Below are 19,303 nucleotides of genomic sequence, written 5' to 3'. Positions count from 1 at the left end.
TGAGGCGACTTGAGTATGGTATAAAGTGTTACTTGCCTGTCATTGCTTCATATAGGTTGCAAGCCTTGCAAGGTGTAAGACCGTGTTTCCTCTTTCATATTTCAAATTTACAATATATTCTTTTTTGAGTTGCTTCAACTTTTTGATCATGACTTCAAATGCTTCGAACTGGTTGTTCTTAACATCAAGGTGAAGAGCAGTTTCACCACAAGTGGTTATAACATCAATTGAATCACCATAACTAGAAATCAAGTCACTTACGACATCTACTCTACCTCTAGTAGTAGCGTAGTGAAGTGGAGTGTTTCCATTTCTACTTGTAAGACGACAATAATCTCTATTGACTTTCAAAAGCTCCTTTAATTACAATCTCTGAGTAACTGTTTGCAGCTGCTGTGTGTATGGGGGTGAATCCATCTTGATTCAACTGTCCAATAAATTCTGGCTTCAATCCTATGATAAACTTCACAAAACTAATATGCCCAGCCAAAGTGGAAACATGTAAAGGAGTTTCAGTAGATTCCAGTGCAACAGAATGGAGCATAAGGGGGTCTTCTTCGAGCAATTTAAGTACTCCACATTTCCTGTCAAAGCAGCCTGAAACAGTCGCTTGTCCATATTGAATTGAATTTAAGCTTTAATCAAGGTTTTTAATTAGTAAATAAAAGATGACAATTTAGTTTTTTTTGGTAAATGGGTCTATATGTAAATGAGTTTGAAAATGGGTGAAAGAGATTATGAAAACGGATTATATGGGTCAGTTTCGGCTGAGGTGGTATGCCGAGTGGAAAATACAAATAAAACGAAATTGGAAAAAAAACGGACCCATCATCACTTAACTGACGGATGCTAACAGATTGCTGTTTTTGTGAAATCGGACATAGTACATTGATATGTTGTGGAAAAAAAATTCTATGTTGATACAAGTGTTAATGACACCTAAGTACATTGCATATTTATGTATTTAAGCCTTGTTTTTAAAAAGGTTTCAAACAACCATTTAAAAGACTCTGCACTTTCATCAATCAAAAGTGTACCCCCAAATATAATAGACTGCATATGATGATTGACACCAACAAATGGCGCAAACTAACGGTCGTCCATACTTGTTTGTTATATAAGTCCATACTTGTTTGTGCAAAGAAGTAAAAAATTATGCATATTCAAGTGAATTCATCATTACCTTTAAATCTAAACCTGCAAGTTTAATAGGTCTTTCACTCCACCACAAAGCCAATTGATTCAAAGTGATGCCATATTTTTTCCCATATGACCATGTCACCGGAAGGGCATACTACAGGCAACGAGGCATAACATTGTGTTAAAGAATCAAGAGTGATTCAACAAATAATATAATGCAGGAAGGAACAAAAATGTTCTTCTCATTATTATACGAATGTGAACAAACAGACTACGGAAACGAGCTATTTAGTGAACATATAACAAATCGCCATTTTTAAGTGAAAAATAGGTTTTTAAGAGATTATATATACCTGCAAGGAGGAAATGCCACCCCAAGCCTTCAAGACGAGTAGCCAGCATTTATGGAGCCTAGCCTTATCACTTTAATCGTCTGTGCAATTTTGTTTGGACAATCTGGAGAATCCTTCCACCTTCGTGAATGTTCATTTCTTGGTAGGATACAACAACTCCACCTTCGAGAGAGAGAGTGTGTTGCGAGAGAGAGAGAGAGAGAGAGAGAGAGAGAGAGAGAGGTGTGAGATGCGCAGAGAGAATTGGGGAAGAAGGTGGAGCGAGATCCCTGTTTTTGTGTTTTTTCTGAATTTTTGGTTTTAATTTTATAGCAGTTCTAGAGTACGCAGGCTGCACCTGTACGCAGATATGAGGGACCTTGATTGCAGTACTTCTTGGGGCAATACACACACACCCCTGCCTGATGAGTGACCTAGATTCTCGTGCACACCACTCTCCTGTGCCCAGTAGATTTTCTCTTAATTTTATATTTAATTTACTATTTTACCCCTGAGTGTTTTGTTTAAAATCAACCCAAGATCTGACGGACATTATTGGCTATATGTAAATGAGATGAGTGGTGGAGAATTGGAGTGGGAATGGAGTGGCTACAAGATGGAGTGGGTGTATCCCTATATATATGCATTCTAGCTACATTGTAAACGAATCCAAGCAAAATTGTGGACTTAAATTTAATCACCCATCACGTTATTATTTAAATTCTGAATGAGATCACAACTTAGAGATGCAATACACTTCGGAAGAGGTCTCACGTCTTGATACCTAATAGCCCACCATGCAAGTTCATGGGCCTCCCCATTAAATAACCTACTAATCCAGTGCATATGGCCTATACTACAAGATATAACCTTATTCAGAGAAATCTTTTAAACTATTACAATGGACTCTAATTGCCATGTGAGGTTATCAAATGTAGTAAAAGGTGATGGATTTGCTAGAGTTTGAACCACTGTTTAGTTATCTCCTTCAATGACAATGAGGAAGCAACTTGCAAATAGGGTTCCAGCTAGGTGGATAGCAGTTGCGGGTGCCAACTAGCAAAATTGGTAAAACCTGTGGGTGATGATACTAGAGGTCTAGGGTTCGAACCCCGTGGCATCAATGAGATACTGAAATCATTTAAAAACAGGCTTGTCAATCAAAAAAAAGCAGTTTCAACTGCCACAAACTCAGCTTTAGCACTTTGAACTGTGAAGGTTCTAAAAACTGCAGCAACTGGCTTTCCTTCCATATTCCAAGCTATCACTCAAACTGCACTTGTTTTATCCTCCTCCCCTAAATCATATATTAATGCAACATTCATTAACATATGGAAGTGAGTCAATCATATTCAAATGAGTAGAGTTAAGGTTAGAGATACAAGGGGAATCCTTTTCTTCTCTGTCTGCTTTATATGTTTCCAATCATTTCTGCCATGTAGCTACTGTTCTTCTGATGATGCCCGCTTTGTTGAAATTTGTATGTTCAAATTTATACATGTTCCTTGCTTCCCAAATATGTTGCATGACTATACAAACTAAAAGCCCTTTGGCTACTATATTCTCATTTTTGTTCTATCTTTTTTTTTTTTTAGCAACAGGTCACCTGTATGTAAAGCTTTCATATACAATTTCCAGATAAAGTGTTGTCATTTGCCAGCCAATTTTAACTTCCAGATCTTAGCTATTTTTCTTCTGGTAAGAAGATGAATGTGTACTCCAATATTCACCGGAGGAAAAACTAAATGCAGATCTCACAGAAAAAATAAATAAAAATAAAAATAAAGAAATCCATTTGAAGAATAATTCCATAAGAGTTTGTCACTCTCTACATCAGACCTAATAGCCAAGGTTTGATGGGGTGGGGAAATATCTTTCATCTTAGGTATATCCTATTGAGCACCTCCATCCAACATCAACTCAACAACCATAATGTTTTCCAAATCTTTTGGTATAATAACCATGTGATCTTTGAGAACAATTGGTTACCATTTATCTGTAGCCAGGGGTCTTTGAAGACTGAGATCTCATTACCATGTCCAATCCTCCAGATCAAACATTTTTTGAACTCATCGTAATGCTTGTGTACTCTTTTCTAGAAATATAAAGCGTTGGAAACAGGTTCAGGACTTTGACCTAGCCACTTATTACCATATATGGCTCTGAATGATCTAGCCCAAAAAGATGTGTGTCAGTTGTAGCTCTCCAGTAATGCTTATCAAGCAAAATTTTATTCATTTCACTAGTTTTTCTAAAGCCAAGCCGCCCCCCCTCCCCTCTAATTTGGGTTTGCAGAGTTTGTCTCACCCATGTAGGAACCATCCTGGTCCAAACTTTCATAACGCTGTTGGCTAAACTTTGGCTGCATTGTGCAACGCAAAATGAAATCTTCCTAGATCTGTTCACTAATTTCTCTCAATAATTAGCCATGTCAACTCAGTTACTTAATGAACAAAGTCAAAGACTAAAGTAACTTTCAAGTTTTTCAATTTTTAAAGGGAATTGGGTAGCTTAAATTTACCTTTTAGAATTTAGATTTCCATAAGCAGCTTAAGAGATGACAGTAGTGAGGACGAGTCATACACTAGCTATCGTGGTGGTTGTTCTAACTTCTAAGAGCATTCCCAATATAAGCAACAATTTACTATCTCCACATAGGACTATTTCCCCTCATAGTTACCTTCTTGGTGATAAGCTACTAAGGGTTGTCCAATGCAAATGTGATTTTAAAATTCGGACGAAATATTTTATTACGTCTGAATGTAAAAAATATCGAAAAAAAAATGTCGGATGGAATAAAACATCCCGTCTGAAAGGATAAAAAGAAAGAAAAAAGTCGAAGAAACTCGTGGGACGAGATTCCGTCTGAAAAAAAACGAAAAAAAATTCGAAAATAGTCGCAAGACGAAATAAAATGTTCCGTCTGAAGATCATAAGTCAACAACTATCCCACTAGCAAGTGCTACTCTTATTGTAACTTAGTGAAAAGCTACTCTTATTGTCACCCTTGCATTGGGCATTGCTTTTTGGCTCATAAGAGTGACAAGTTGTTATTTCCCCTCAAAGTTGCTTGCATTGGGAATGCTCTAAGTAAAAACATTGCAAGTCTTCACACAGTAAAGATCATGTGCTCATACAGTCACACTTAGACATGGCGAGAAGATTGTTGGTTGCCATTTAGAGCATTCCCAATGCAAGCCACTCATATTCACCTCTACGTTAGTTTTATTTCTCATCTTTTTCACCGTTTTGGTGAAAAGTAAGGTGAGGCTGCCCAATGCAAAGGTGACTATTATTCTCGGACGGGATGTTTGATTCCGTCTGAATGTAAAAATCGAAAAAACGCGCCGGACGGAATGAAACATCCCATCTGAAGTTTAAAAAAAACCGAAAAGGTCGAAAAAACACGCGAGACGGAATGAAACATTCTGTTCGAAAAAAAAAAAATACACAAAACGGAATAAAACATCCCGTCCGAAGTTCCTAACTCAGCTACTATCTCGGTTGAAGATTTTACTCTCGTTTTGACTTGAGAAAATAGTCACATTGATATTCACCTTTGCATTGGTCAAAAGCTTTTAACCATTTAGAAATGAATATTGTCACCTCCATTTGATATTCATCTTTATTGGAAATGCTCTTACAATATTAAAATTTTCATTACCATATTCAGTTTTAGGTGAGTCGCCGTGAGTGAAGTGTTCTGAGTTTTGACCTTTTGCGCTTTTGGCACTGACGGCTGTAACGCTTTTGGCGCGCAGTAGCATAGTGTTTTGTCGAGACTCGAGAGTGTTCCAAAAACATTGTTTTCTATAAAAACAAACTTGGCTCAAAACTTGCCACATTTTACTTACCTTCCCTAGCCAGTTTAATACTTTAATAATTACTCTCTCATCAAAAAACAAAAAAAAAAAGATACTTTCATTACTCTCGTGTCATGTGCTGTTCAGCTGTTGCATTGTTAATAATTTTGAACAGTGAGATCAAATTATATGAGAGGGACTAATGAGAGGCAAAGTACAGTTTTTTTTTTTGGTGAAGAGAGGTAAAGTACAGTTGGTGATGCAATTTCAATCCTAAAAAACTTCTCAGTAACATACACACACTCTGCTTTTTGATCCCCAAGAACCCGAGAACAGTTCGATGACTATTCTTCAATTTCGCATTGGTATATGTTAGTTTGAGTCGAAGCCTCCCAAAATTGCCCACTCTAACAGAGAAAGGTAACAAACATATCTTAAATTCTACAAACTGAAAAATAAAGTAAAACAAACTCGCCCAAAAACAAATGATGCAAATAAACCAGGGCTCAGGTTTGCATAAGCTTCTTTAAGCCCATCTAATGCTACATCCGCAGATTCTCAAAGAAACATGAAAAAGCACATAACCCCAAAACAAGGTCAACTGAAGTCTAAACTCCTAAGAATAACTAACAGGTGGGTGGTTTCCAACGTGATCAAGAAGATGATCATACAAGAACTGATAACCCTTGCTTTTGGGGAATTCCAACGACCTTTTTGTTCCCAGGGAAGGCATTGCGAGATATATCAACAAGGCCCTTGAAGCTGTATGGCTCATGCATTGATAACTCGGACAGAACCTTTCTGTTAAGTTGGATGTTTTCCTTCATAAGTCCATGCATAAAATTCCCATAATTCACCTGACAAATATGACAAAAAGGAAAAACAGTTAAGAATCAACATCACAACATAAACAGTTGCTTGCCTCCTTGGCATCCCTGTCATTCAAATAGAGTACAGCAGTTTGATAGAAAGTATCCAATGCAGTATTTTTGCTGAGCAAAAAAATGAAATGAAAACCATCAACTTGGTTGGGTTTACCAAAGTTTGTCCATCCCTCGACAAAAACTGCCTATTAATAAAGGTTTGCATACAAGAAGGTGGTCGAACAGTCCAACGGTCTGCATGATATTACCACTTCCACAAAAGTTAACATCTGGAGTTTTTTCATTTTTTTCCTCAGAAACGTAGGTCTGGAACCATCAAAGACATACATATTCCTAAAAAATCAATTAATTAAAATTTTCTTCACTATCCAGCATTGATTCTCAGCAAAACATGCCTAGTGGTCAAGAATTTCAACAATCTGGATGTCCTATTGTAACGCCCCAAAATCCATATAGCTATCAGCCGGCCGGTCTGACAAATTCGGATTTCTTGGAGCAAATGCAAAACAGTCAAATCAACATGACACTTGCATTTACAAAGGTAGAATCAAAATCCTTAGCTTCATTAGGTCAAATAGATCTACCATTGGAGGAAATTAAATGTTGTTTACAACCAATAAATGAATAAATAAGGTTTAAGACTTAATGAGTCCTCCACTTATTACAACTTGAAAGAATTAAGATTCTAAGAACCAGCTAACTAATACGCTACTCGTCACTCCGTATTAAGCCAGCGTTCACCTGGAATAAAAGATGAACTAAAACAATACTACTCCTCCCCTTAGAAATGAATCAGCACACTAGTTTCTTCTTTTCACCCACCAGTCTTTGCTTGTTTTTTTGAAAGAATAATGAATAGAGTCCAAAGTATTCTTCTTTGTTTCTTTTATCCTTTGTAACTAACCCCTTTTCTCTCTCACAACCTAGCCCACGCACAACACTCTCAACTAGTTTTCAAATACCAAGTCAAACCACTTCTCATGTTTAGCAACTATGCAAACTTAAGTCCACCATAACTCATGGGCCAAATCTAAAATAGCCCAAATCTAAAATAGCCCAAATAGAAAGAATGAAGCCCAAACCAGTAAATAAGCTCATGCATACTATAATACTTTAATTACATAATTTTTAGTCATTATTTAGTGCCATACAAACAATGAATACTTAGAATATAGTATAAAATTATACGGGATATTACATTATCTCCCCCTAAAAAAGAATTTCGTCTCGAAATTTAGTACCTCGTCATCAAAAAGCTGTGGGTACCTCTCTCGAACGTCCGCGTCCAGCTCCCAAGAAGCCTCTCGCCAAATTGATGGTTCCAAAGTACTTTAACTAAGGAAATGACCCTGTTCCGTAATACTTGTTCTTTTCTGTCAATGATCCTAATTGGCTTCTCTTCATATGTAGCATCTTGCTGCAATTCCAACTCATCTAAGGCTATGACGCATGGTTCTTCCTCCTCTCTTAGATGCTTCCTCAACATCGAGACATGAAAAACATTATGAATTGCAGAAAATTTCTCTGGTAACTCCAAACGATAAGCAACAGATCCGACCTTCTTCAAGATACGAAAAGGTCCCACAAATCTTGAGCTAACTTGCCTTTCTTGCCAAACGTTTTACGCCCTTCATAGGAGAAACTTTAAGTAATACATAATCCCCATCCTTAAACTCGAGGTGTCTGCATCGTCTATCTGCATAACTCTTCTGCCGACTCTGTGCAGTGCGGATTCTATCTCTAATTAAGGCTACTTTCTCTGTAGTCTCACGAACCAAATCCGGACCTAAAAGTGTGGCATCACCAATTTCAGCCCAACACAATGGTGACCTACAAGGTCTACCATACAAAACTTCAAATGGTGCCATACCAATAGTTGCTTGATAACTATTGTTGTAGGCAAACTCAGCTAAGGGTAAGTGGTCCTCCCAACCACCCTTAAAAGTCAAGAATACATGCTCTCAACATATCTTCGAGTATCTGGTTCACTCTCTCAGTCTGTCCATCGGTCTGTGGATGAAAAGCCGTACTTAAATCTAAAGTGGTGCCCAACGCTTTCTGAAAGCTCTTCCAAAACCTCGAAGTAAATTGGCTATCTCTGTCAGAAACAATAGATACTGGTACCCCATGCAAGCGAACTATCTCCCGAATATAAAGCCTACACAAGTCATCTATACTATTAGTCTTCCGTACTGGTAGAAAATGAGCTGACTTAGTCAATCTATCCACTATCATCCAAATGGTATCGTGTCCTCTCTTAGACCTAGGCAGCCCCTCAACAAAATCCATGGTCACTAGCTCCCACTTCCACTCTGCCACTGTTAATGGTTGCAAAGGTCCAGCTGGCCTTTGATGTTCTGCCTTAACTTGTTGACAAGTAAAACACTTTGACACGTACTCTGCCACGTCGTTTTTCATCCTCTTCCACCAAAATTGGCGCTTTAAGTCCTTATACATTTTAGTACTCCCCGGATGCACTGTATACCTCATGCGATGAGCCTCATCTAAAATTTCCTTCCTTAACTCTGCTGATTCAAGAACTACAAGTCTGCCATTTAGACCTAATCCTTTATCAATACCAACAGTCCATTCTGAAGTGCCCTCAGATGATATGTCAACAAGTCTCGCCTGAACCCAAACATCATGAATCTGAGCCTCAATTACTCTAGACATGAGTGTGGGTTGTACTGATACGACTCCTAAATACACCATGGGCTCCCGAGCCGTTTGATGTATGTCATAATCCACAAGGGTATCAATTAGACGCCACCAATAAGTCATCAAGTATGCTGCCATAGCTTGTGGCTTTCAGCTCAACGCGTCAGCAACAACATTGGCTTTGCCAGGATGATATTGAATTGAGACTCTGAAGTCCTCAAGCAACTCCATCCATCGTCTCTGTCTCATATTCAATTCTTTCTGAGAGAATAAATATTTCAAACTTTTGTGGTCTGAGAAGATTTCAAACTTCTCACCATATAGATAATGCCTCCAAATCCGAAGTGCAAACACAACAGCTGCCAACTCTAAATCATGTGTAGGGTAATTTTGCTCGTGCACCTTAAGTTGTCTAGATGCATAAGCCACCACTTTACCATCCTGCATTATTACACATCCCAAACCTTGATGTGATGCATCTGTGAATAAAACATATCCAACTCCACTCTGAGGAATAGTTAACACTGGAGCTGTAGTTAATATGGTCTTTAAAGTATCAAAAGCTTGCTGGCATCGTTCATTCCACACAAACGGTATTTCCTTGAGGGTCAACTGAGTCATAGGAGATGAAATACTAGAAAAACCTTTAATGAATCGTCGGTAATAACCAGCTAATCCCAAGAAACTCCAGATGTCAGTCACTGAAGTAGGCTGTTCCCAATTCAGCACTGCCTCAACCTTTGAGGGATCGACAGAAACACCCCCTCCAGATACCACATGGCCCAAGAATTTAACTTCCTGCAACCAAAACTCGCACTTCTCAAGTTTTGCGTACAATTGGTGCTCTCTAAGAGTCTGAAGTGCAGTTCGCAAGTGAATAACATGTTCCTCGCGGGTCTTAGAGAAAATCAATATATCATCGATAAAAACTATTACAAACTGATCAAGATAAGGTCTAAAAACTCAATTCATCATATCCATAAAGAAAGCTGGTGCATTGGTTAACCCAAAAGGCATAACCAAAAACTCAAATGAGCCATATCGAGTCACAAAAGCTGTTTTAGACACATCTGTCTTTCGGACAAGCAACTGATAAAAACCTGTCCGCAAATCAATCTTTGAAAATCATTTGGCTCCCCTCAACAAGTCAAACAAGTCATCTATTCTAGGCAAAGGATACCTATTATGAATAGTAAATTTGTTCATCTCACGAAAATCAATACATAACCGAAGCGAACCATCTTTCTTCTTAACAAACAAAACTGGTGCACCCCAAGGAGATATACTACGTTGTATAAAACCCTGTTTCAACAAGTCTTGGATTTGGGCCTTCAACTCTCTCAACTCAGTAGGTGCCATAAGATAAGGAGTTCGAGCAATAGGAGTAGTACCCGGGACTAGATCAATATAAAAATAAATCTCCCTAGAAGGGGGCAAACCTGGAATGTCTCGAAAGACATCCAAGAACTCAGCCACCACGGGAATACTGTCAACCGGCGGCACTCCAACACCATGCTCTCCATCCTCCAAAAAGGCCAAAAAAGCATCTACTAAAATATTACCTTTAACTGTTGCAATGACCACCGGCTCTCGTCCAGGGAGCTCAATACTCACAGTCTTCATGTAGCAGTCTAACTTCACATGATAACTTGAAAGCCAGTCCATACCCAATATCACATCAAAGTCATACATACATAATACGATCAAGTCAATAGGTAATTCTAGATCATCCATACTGACTGAACACTGCCTACAAACTCGGTCAAGTAGAGTAGTCTCACCCAACGGGGTTATAACCTCTAAAGGTAATACTAGCATATCAGGAACAATAGCCAACCCAAGCATGAAAGTATGTGATATAAACGAATGAGAAGCACCGGAATCGAAAAGTATTCTGGCATGTCTATGATGGATTAAAAATATACCTTCTATTACTGCTCCGTTATCTCTAGATAAAACTGCAAAAGCTTGTCCTTGTTGAGCTACTTGTTGCATCGGTATGGCAGGAATCGGCTCTCTGGGTGCTAAGGCATACACTTGTCCCTGTGCTGGCTCAATAGCCTGTCCGGGTTGACCACCTCCGTACCCACTGTGGAATCCCTGCTGCCTATATCCGTTCTGCCTCTGCCCATTCTGCCTATTTCCATTCTGTCCATGTTTACTTCGGCGCACTTTGGGTTTCTTGCAGTCCCTAGCAACATGGCCCTGGTCTCCACAATTATAGCAATGACCATAGAATGGCGGCCTGTCCTCTGTATTAGCAGTAGCAGTAGACGATGATGATGCTCCTGTTTTCTGCCTTTTCTGATGGTGTTGTCCCTGATGGTACTGCTGAACTTGCTTTCCTTTGTCACCACCCTCATATTTATTAGTGTCTATAGTTGTCGGATGATCTATATGATCTTGTTCCAAAATTCTAGCGGCGTCAATAACCTCACGAAGTGTTTTGTGTTCGCGAGTTTTCACAAGTGGCCTCAAGTAATCAGCTAAACCCTCCTCAAATTGCCTGGCTTTTTTGGCTTCATCTAGATAGACCCGATTAGCGAGTCGTGATAATCAGTGAAACTGAGTTTCATACTCAAACACTGTCATCATACCCTGTTTCAAAGCCATAAACTCTCTAGTCTTTGCTGATCTAAGGCTTTGTGGAAAATACTGTAAATCAAATCTTTGGCGAAATTCTGTCCAGGTGAGTAAAAGATGCTCATCAGCTCTGCTCACTGATTTCCACCAGATAGAAGCATCACCTCTTAAGCATACAGTGGCCAACCTCTGCTTCTGTATTCCGGTGTACCCCATAACCGAGAAAAGGGTTTCCATATCTTCTTTCCAATTCTCAGCCTCACTTGGATCAGTTGTACCACCAAACTTAGGTGGATCCATCTTAAGAAACCTCTCAACCTGTTTACTCCAATCCTCCTGGTCAGGTCTTCTTAGTGCTACATCTCCCTGCACAACTGGAACTACCTGCACAACTGGAACTGCCTGCCCAGCTGTACTCCCAGTCTCCAACCTAGTCACCCTCTGTGCTGTCTGGTTAACAGTTTGATTCGTCTGCTCTAAAAGTCTAGTCATATTAGCGAGTGACTCAGCTGTAGTAGGTGGTGGTGGTGGGATAGGATTTGCCTCTCTACCAATACCGAGTCCTGTCCTACCACCCCGACCTTGAACCCGCACAGTACGTCTTCCCCTAGCCGCCATACTGGAATAAAAGCGAAAAGGAAAATTAGTACTTGCGTCCAAAGGTGGGAACTTCATAAATATTTCCAAAGTCCATGTCAACTATATATATCATATCTAAAAGCTACCGTCCTCACTCAACTATAAGTTTCAGTTTAAGACATTATTTTAATCGCATCTAGGACACTTGAACCTAGGGCTCTGATACCAAATTTGTAACGCCCCAAAATCCATATAGCTATCAGCCGACCGGTCTGACAAATCCGGATTTCTTGGAGCAAATGCAAAACAGTCAAATCAACATGACACTTGCATTTACAAAGGTAGAATCAAAATCCTTAGCTTCATTAGGTCAAATAGATCTACCATTGGAGGAAATTAAATGTTGTTTACAACCAATAAATGAATAAATAAGGTTTAAGACTTAATGAGTCCTCCACTTATTACAACTTGAAAGAATTAAGATTCTAAGAACCAGCTAACTAATACGCTTACTCACACTCCAGATTAAGTCAGCGTTCACCTGGAATAAAAGATGAACTAAAACAATATTACTCCTCCCCTTAGAAATGAATCAGCACACTAGTTTCTTCTTTTCACCCACCATCCTTTGTAACTAACCCCTTTTCTCCCACGCACAACACTCTCAACTAGTTTTCAAATACCAAGTTAAACCACTTCTCATGTTAAGCAACTATGCAAACTTAAGTCCACCATAACTCATGGGCCAAATCTAAAATAGCCCAAATAGAAAGAATGAAGCCCAAACCAGTAAATAAGCTCATGCATACTATAATACTTTAATTACATAATTTTTAGTCATTATTTAGTGTCATACAAACAATGAATACTTAGAATATAGTATAAAATTATACGGGATATTACACCTATTGTCCTTACAGTAAAATTTGAAAACTGGAACTATGATAGTATAGTATTGTTAAATAAAAAAGATGGCTTGATTTGATGATGAACACAAGATAATTCTTTTCAAATAAATACTTTTCCACAAGTATGATTCATATGCATATCTGAATTAAACTTAAATAAGTAGACCTTTCAACTATATCAAATACTCTAAGAACAGTAAGAAGTGTAATCAAACATTTAATTCACTAACTAAAACTGAAGTAAAAATCAGACAAATACACAGACACACAACTGACACAAGTATTCAGAAAGTTCTCACAACCTACATGTGTTTGTCACCGACTCACTGGGTCTGCTTTCTCTAACTTAATAAACAATAGATGAAAACTTACTGGGTAACCAACATGATTGAATCAAACTACCATACAGCAATTAATATTGAGTATGAGATTCACAATTTCCAAGGTCAGGTCACAATTCCTCTCCTCTGGTCTTTGCCCTTTCTCTTTGGCATTTCACCTTCCCTCAAACAACTATTCTCGGTCCCTCTGCTAGTTTGCCAACTTGTCATCCAAGCTCTTATCCACTATTATACACATCTATCTCCTTGTTTCCACTTCTTCCTCTTATTTTTTTTTTTCTCTTCCACAGTTAAAAGAGATAAATGTAACGACAAACAATTTAAATTACGTTATATCGGTGTAAGCGACACGGCTATTCTAATGAAATGTGAAATCATGATGTTAGATAGTGAATCTGACAGTCTATCAAAACGTGGTTTTAAAAAGTAAAATCCATAACAAATCCTGATAAATATGCTTTTGTGTTTCACAAGAACTCAAAGCTGCAAAAGTAAGATTGTCTGAAAAATCTACACTACCAGTAATACATTGGATTTTTTGTTCATTTCTTTGACTAAAGGGCATTTGACTTCCCAATAACAAAATCAATTCAATTGATATAAGCACTAATGACTAAAACAATTATAATACAATATAAATAAGAACTTACTCCGTGCAAACGGCTACCGGCATTGATACGTTCAATCCAAAGAGAACGCATATCCCTTTTCTTAGTACGACGATCACGATAAGAATATTGTAAAGCTTTCTCCACTCTTTCTCTTGCTATTCTAATACAATTTTTGGCTCTTCCTCTAAACCCTTTTGCTAATTTAAATATCTTCTTCTTGTTCATCTTTTCTAACTAAATATTATAAATAAATTAATTAATTAATTAAGAGTGAACTAAAGAAATTGGAGGCGAGAGGGTTTTGAGAGAGTAAGAGATGACAGCCCTTGATTGGTTTTAGCCAGGCTTTGAGCTTGGGCTTTCAGGAGTCACCAAGCCCAATAGTGTCCCTACTATGGGCCTCCAAGCCCAGTCAAAGTCTCAAAGATTGATGCGCAGGTGTAGAAAAGGATGATTTGTTGTTTACAGCTATAAAGAGCTTTTAGATGAACATTGTCAGTGTAGGCGAATGTTTGTCTTTTCTTTTTTTTTAGTCAAAGGAAAATTTGTGGAAAGAAAAATATTAAGATTTGCCTTCTAGGGGGGATTGAAGTGGATTTTTATTTTGCTTTGGAAGATAGAGTTCTAATATACTTCTATGAAGATAGTCAGATAGCAAGAGAATTGAACCATATTACATATATATCATTCACACATAATACATGTATCCACAGAACTCAAAGGAAACAAGTAGAGACCAGAAACTCAGCGATTGATTACATGACCATCATTCCTTATAAACAATAACAACTATTACAAGGTGTACACAAAATGATTACAATCAATATGTGTTGAATAACTATAATCCAACACACTAACATAAATTATTATCCTAATTACGTGTTAACAAACTATGTAAAATGCGAGCCATGAGTAGCTCGCAAGCGTCTCGAGTTCGAGCTTGATTTTTAAAATGTGCTCAAACTTGACTCATGTTATTGAACGAGCTGAGTGAGAGCTGCTCGCGAGTAACTCGGCTTGCTGAACATCCCTAACCTTCAAAGCAATATTACGTAGTTTAGAATAAGTATTCGTGGGCATGCATACCTCTTTAAAAAAGGGTTGAAGAATATTCTTCTCGGAGGGATGATCCCACTCCAGTGCATCCCACCACTCTTTGCTTGCTCTGATTTCTTTGAGTGTAAGTGGTAATGCACTGAATTGTGGAAGCCTCTTCAGTTGAACACATTTAACTACTACAACTTTTTGAAGATAGTCACAAGCCATCACTCCCTTCCAGATGCTTTCCAGTTTGGGTAATTCCTTCAACCACAATATCTGTAACCTAGGGACTCTGATGGTACTAGTAGTATTGCTGGTGCTCCATTCGCCAGAATCTTCGCCTGCTGTCAGTAGTTCCTCCATTTTCCTACATCTACAAACAGTAATCACTTCAAGGTTTGGGCAGTGCTGCAATGACTTAGTCGAGAATAGGGTCTTCAACTCATGACAAGCGTATACTTCAAGCTTCCTCAGAGACTTACAAACTGTTATACCCGACCAAAGCCTCTTCACTCTTACCTTCTCCAAATGTATGAATTGTAAGCTTGGCAGCGTGATGATAATACTACTATTAATATTACTATTACTACCGTAGCTCCCCTCACTCTTCTCTTGTTTCCCTTCACCCTCTATCTCTTCATCTTCTGATGCTATTATTATTTCTTCAAATTCACCACAATCAATGACCCTAACCTGCTCAAGCTTTTGGAATTGCTTGAACAACTTAGACGAGAACAAGAACCTGACATTGGGACATTTCTCGATTTCCAACATCTCCACGTGCTGTAGAAGATGGCCCTGCTCTTCTGTCACGTCTTCTGAAGACATTATGTACTTCATTTTCCTGCAGGCGATGATGCGACACTCTCAAATCCCTTGCTTCCTTCAAGCACGATAGTTCTGAAAACCTTGTGAGATCATTAAACTGCTGAATGCGGAGGTACTGAGTGTTTTGAGGGAGCACAAGGGAATTATCAGGAATTCGATGGATCTTGTTACTTACTGACACAAGTCTCTTCCAATACAAATATGAGTTTTCTAAACTAAACATCTTCAACTCCATATCTCGCCATTCATTAGGGTCCGCCACCATGAAATTGAACTTATTCAAACCTTTGGTAATCTGAGAGTTGATAATGAAGTTAGACAAACAAGGGAAGTGGACGGTAAGATTTTCCATTTGTCTCAAGCTTAGCAAATCCTCCACGGAAGTAATTCCACTTTCTCTTTCTCGGAGGTGATCCAAGCATAACTCTTGGAGGAGAGAGAACTTTAATATTAATACGATGGGTACTTCTCTCAAATCTGCTTGCCAAAGATCCAGGATTTTGAGATTAACTAGTGCTTCCATCCCCTCAGGCAGTTCAGTAAGAGCACTTAAGTCCAGTCTCAATACTTCCAGCAATTGGAGCTTGGCCACTGATGGGATTCTCTTCAATTGCTTACACCTGGACAATAATAGCACACGGAGATTCACCAACTCAGAGATTGAATCCGGCAATACCTCTAATTTAGTCTCAGATAAATCAAGAACTCTAAGGCCAAGCAGGTGCACGAAGAAATCTCTCGTTATACTCTGTAATGGATTTTGTTGGAGTAGTAAGGTGGAGAACCCAGGGCACTTGGGACTAGAGTATATAGCTTTTATTTCATTCCACATCAGTGAAGCCTTTTCAAGATTTTCAGCCCATTCAGCCACATCAGGTATTTCTTCCAATTTTGTGCCTGCTCTAACCAACACATTTTGACTGGTATCAGTGATCTTGAGGGCCATATCCCTTAATAAATCGTGCATTTTCACATAAGAACGGGGACCTAGAGTGCTACTTTCTAACATGCAACTATTTCTTAATTTGTTCAAAATAAACTGTGCTCTGTCAACCTCATCTTGCCTACTCCGTTCCTTAATTAGTGCCTCATTGATCCAATAATCAATCAAGTCTCCCTCTGGGATTTTAAAATCTTCAGGATACAATGCACAACATAAGAAGCATTTTTTAATAATTTCATTCCCCAATTGATCGAAACTGAATTTCAAACATTTGGAAACCTTTCCCATGTCCATGACCCAACAAGTAGAGTCCCTCATGTCTTTCAAGGCAAATCTCCACTCTCGAATGTCATCCTTCCCTCTCATAGCTCCACCAGTCGTGATGATTGCAAGGGGCAAACGATCACATTCAACAACTATAAGCTTCGCAATCTCTGTTACTTCTGGTGTGAGGACATTGCCAATTTTAGCCACAAACAATTCCCATGATTCCTCCTTAGAAAGAAGTTCAACTTCAACTCTTCTTTGACATCCCATCCTGTGGCATACTTCAATAGACCTCGTAGATAATGCGAGCTTGCATCTATTGGCTTTTGTGGGCTCAGGAATTCCTATCTCGTATAGAAAAAATGCATCCCACATGTCATCCAAGATGAGCATTACTCTCTTTCTTCTTTCTAACTCTCTAAGCAGCAACGCAGACCTTTTCAATAAGCATTTTTCTGTTGAAAAATCTAGACCAATTGCCTGTGCAATATCATCTTGCACCTTGTGGATATTTGAATTTTTGGAAACTGTGACCCAAATAACTTTATCAAAATAAACTTTTTCTTCGAGGAGCCGATTATTAATCTTCATCAAAAGTGTCGTTTTGCCAATCCCCCCCATCCCAAAAACGCCAATTTTCCTGACTTCATCATCCATTAAGCACCCCCATACCATCTCCAAGTTCTTCTCAGCTGTAGTTTTCCCCACAATTTCTGGTGTTGGCATTGGGATTCCCCTGTCTGGCTTATGAATGGCCAAAGAGTCGTCTGAGAAGCTTTTGTCGAGAAGCTTAGTAGCTTCCACGATTCTCCCTGAAATTCGTCTTCCCAGATTCAATCTCGAGCGGCAGTTAGGCAACACACCATTTAGGCTTATTTTCCCTACCCTGGCTTCCTCTTCAATGTCATTTATATCAAATATAGAATATCGGACATTCTTCAACCAAGTTTGTACCTCGCTTGTGGGTTTCTTTCTATGTTCCTGTTCTTCCTTGCGCAGTCTCACGGTTATATCAGTCATCCTGTCATTCAAGTCTCGTCTTATATTTCTCAGCGTTTCAATTTCTTTTGTGGGGCTTTTCATATACTTCCAATGCTCATTTAAAAATGTGCACATGCAGTAACTCAAAGCACAAATAACGATGCTGGCAACGACTGCTGCAAGAGCCTCCATAACTGGCATTGAACAATTAAATAGGTAAGATTCAGGGCAGAACAGAGGGATCCAATTACAAGTTCTTCTTAACTCCCAATGTTATTAACAAACTCTTTTAACCTGTTGTTGGCTGAACACAATGCAAAGTTTAGCTCATTTTATGCTTTTTCATATAAGATCTATCGCTGATCAGGTAATTTAGTTTGGATATTAACAATCATACACGCTACATGATGGCTAAGAGATAAAATTGGCACTTGTAGCTTGAGTGGATTCAACTCACAAACAGTAAAAAATCATATGAATAACAGTAAGCAAGATTGGAAAGAGGTGTTCTAACCTTCTTCACTGAAAGCTTCTTCTATGATGACTTAGCTTCTTGATCACTCCCTTTTTTTGTTGCAATATTTGTACTCACTAAGTCACTATACAAACAAACAAATCAAATACTGAACAATGCAAAATACAACATTAATAGGTAAAAAGTACTGTAAAAAGTGACTTCGAGACTAACTGACCTGAAGCATGGATTATTGATTTATCTTCACACACACTGATCCAACTAAGGGGAAGCTTAGAGCACTTGCAAAATAAATAAGAAAAACTTTGAAAAGTGAACAATGACTGAAACCAAAGTAGACAGGCGACCAAGTTAAGTGGTGTGGGTTACTCGAGCTTGTCCTATCAATATCAGTAATAATAATGATAAATTGACACAGCAACTGGACCAACTATGTCTGAAAACGAACCTTCCCTACTTTTGAAGAACTTCCATTACACTCTACTTTGATGTTTCCAATCAACAAAAGTACCTCACCAGTCACAAACTTGGTAAAAAGTAAAACTACTAAAGTAACTTCTTTTATTCTAAACTTGCGAAACAAAAATGGATGACCCATTTTCTTTAAATTGTGCGAGCGAATTCGTCATGGATAAGGATGCCAAACTAGAGAGCCGACCAAAAAAGTGGTGTAGGTCAGTCGAGCATGGTCCTATCAAGCTACCTGACAAATTGACTTCCATTCCATTAGAGCATTCCCAATTCCCACAGTTGAATATCAAGGGGACGTGACAATTTTCACCTCCAAATTGTCAAAAACTTTTGCCCCAATGCAAAGGTTAAAATGGAGGTGACTATTTCCCAAGTCAAAACGAGACTGAAACCTTCAACCGAGATAGTGTCTGAGTTGTGAACTTTGGATGGTGTGTTTGATTCCGTCTCATGTGTTT

General features: G+C 38.5%; 2 protein-coding genes across 4 annotated transcripts; both read right to left on the bottom strand.

The window, feature by feature from the left end:
• Positions 1–5,696: 5,696 nt before the first annotated feature.
• On the bottom strand, positions 5,697–14,159 carry LOC147479341 (uncharacterized). 3 transcript variants are annotated; one of them, XM_086581358.1, is made up of 3 exons: positions 12,521–13,778; positions 10,743–12,019; positions 5,697–6,132 (listed from the first exon to the last, which is right to left on the bottom strand). In XM_086581358.1, the coding sequence occupies exon 2, from the start codon at positions 12,016–12,018 to the stop codon at positions 11,374–11,376; it is 645 nt and encodes a 214-aa protein (XP_086437484.1). In that variant the 5' UTR covers position 12,019; positions 12,521–13,778; the 3' UTR covers positions 5,697–6,132; positions 10,743–11,373. The 3 variants fall into 3 exon arrangements, with proteins under 3 accessions (XP_086437484.1, XP_086437485.1, XP_086437483.1); XM_086581359.1 differs by lacking the exons at positions 10,743–12,019; positions 12,521–13,778 and adding an exon at positions 13,879–14,159; XM_086581357.1 differs by lacking the exon at positions 12,521–13,778 and having other exon boundaries at positions 10,743–12,483.
• Positions 14,160–14,573: 414 nt separating this feature from the next.
• LOC147479340 (disease resistance protein RPS5-like) lies at positions 14,574–19,303 on the bottom strand. Its single transcript, XM_086581360.1, is given in 4 exon segments — positions 14,574–15,705; positions 15,707–18,093; positions 18,414–18,498; positions 18,592–19,303. Coding segments are annotated over 2 exon segments (3,282 nt in total). The 5' UTR covers positions 18,092–18,093; positions 18,414–18,498; positions 18,592–19,303; the 3' UTR covers positions 14,574–14,808.

Source organism: Coptis chinensis, chromosome 8 (assembly GCF_015680905.1).
Source record: "Coptis chinensis isolate HL-2020 chromosome 8, ASM1568090v1, whole genome shotgun sequence".
Classification (NCBI taxonomy): Eukaryota; Viridiplantae; Streptophyta; class Magnoliopsida; order Ranunculales; family Ranunculaceae; genus Coptis; species Coptis chinensis.
This window is presented reverse-complemented; position numbering and strand designations above follow the sequence as displayed.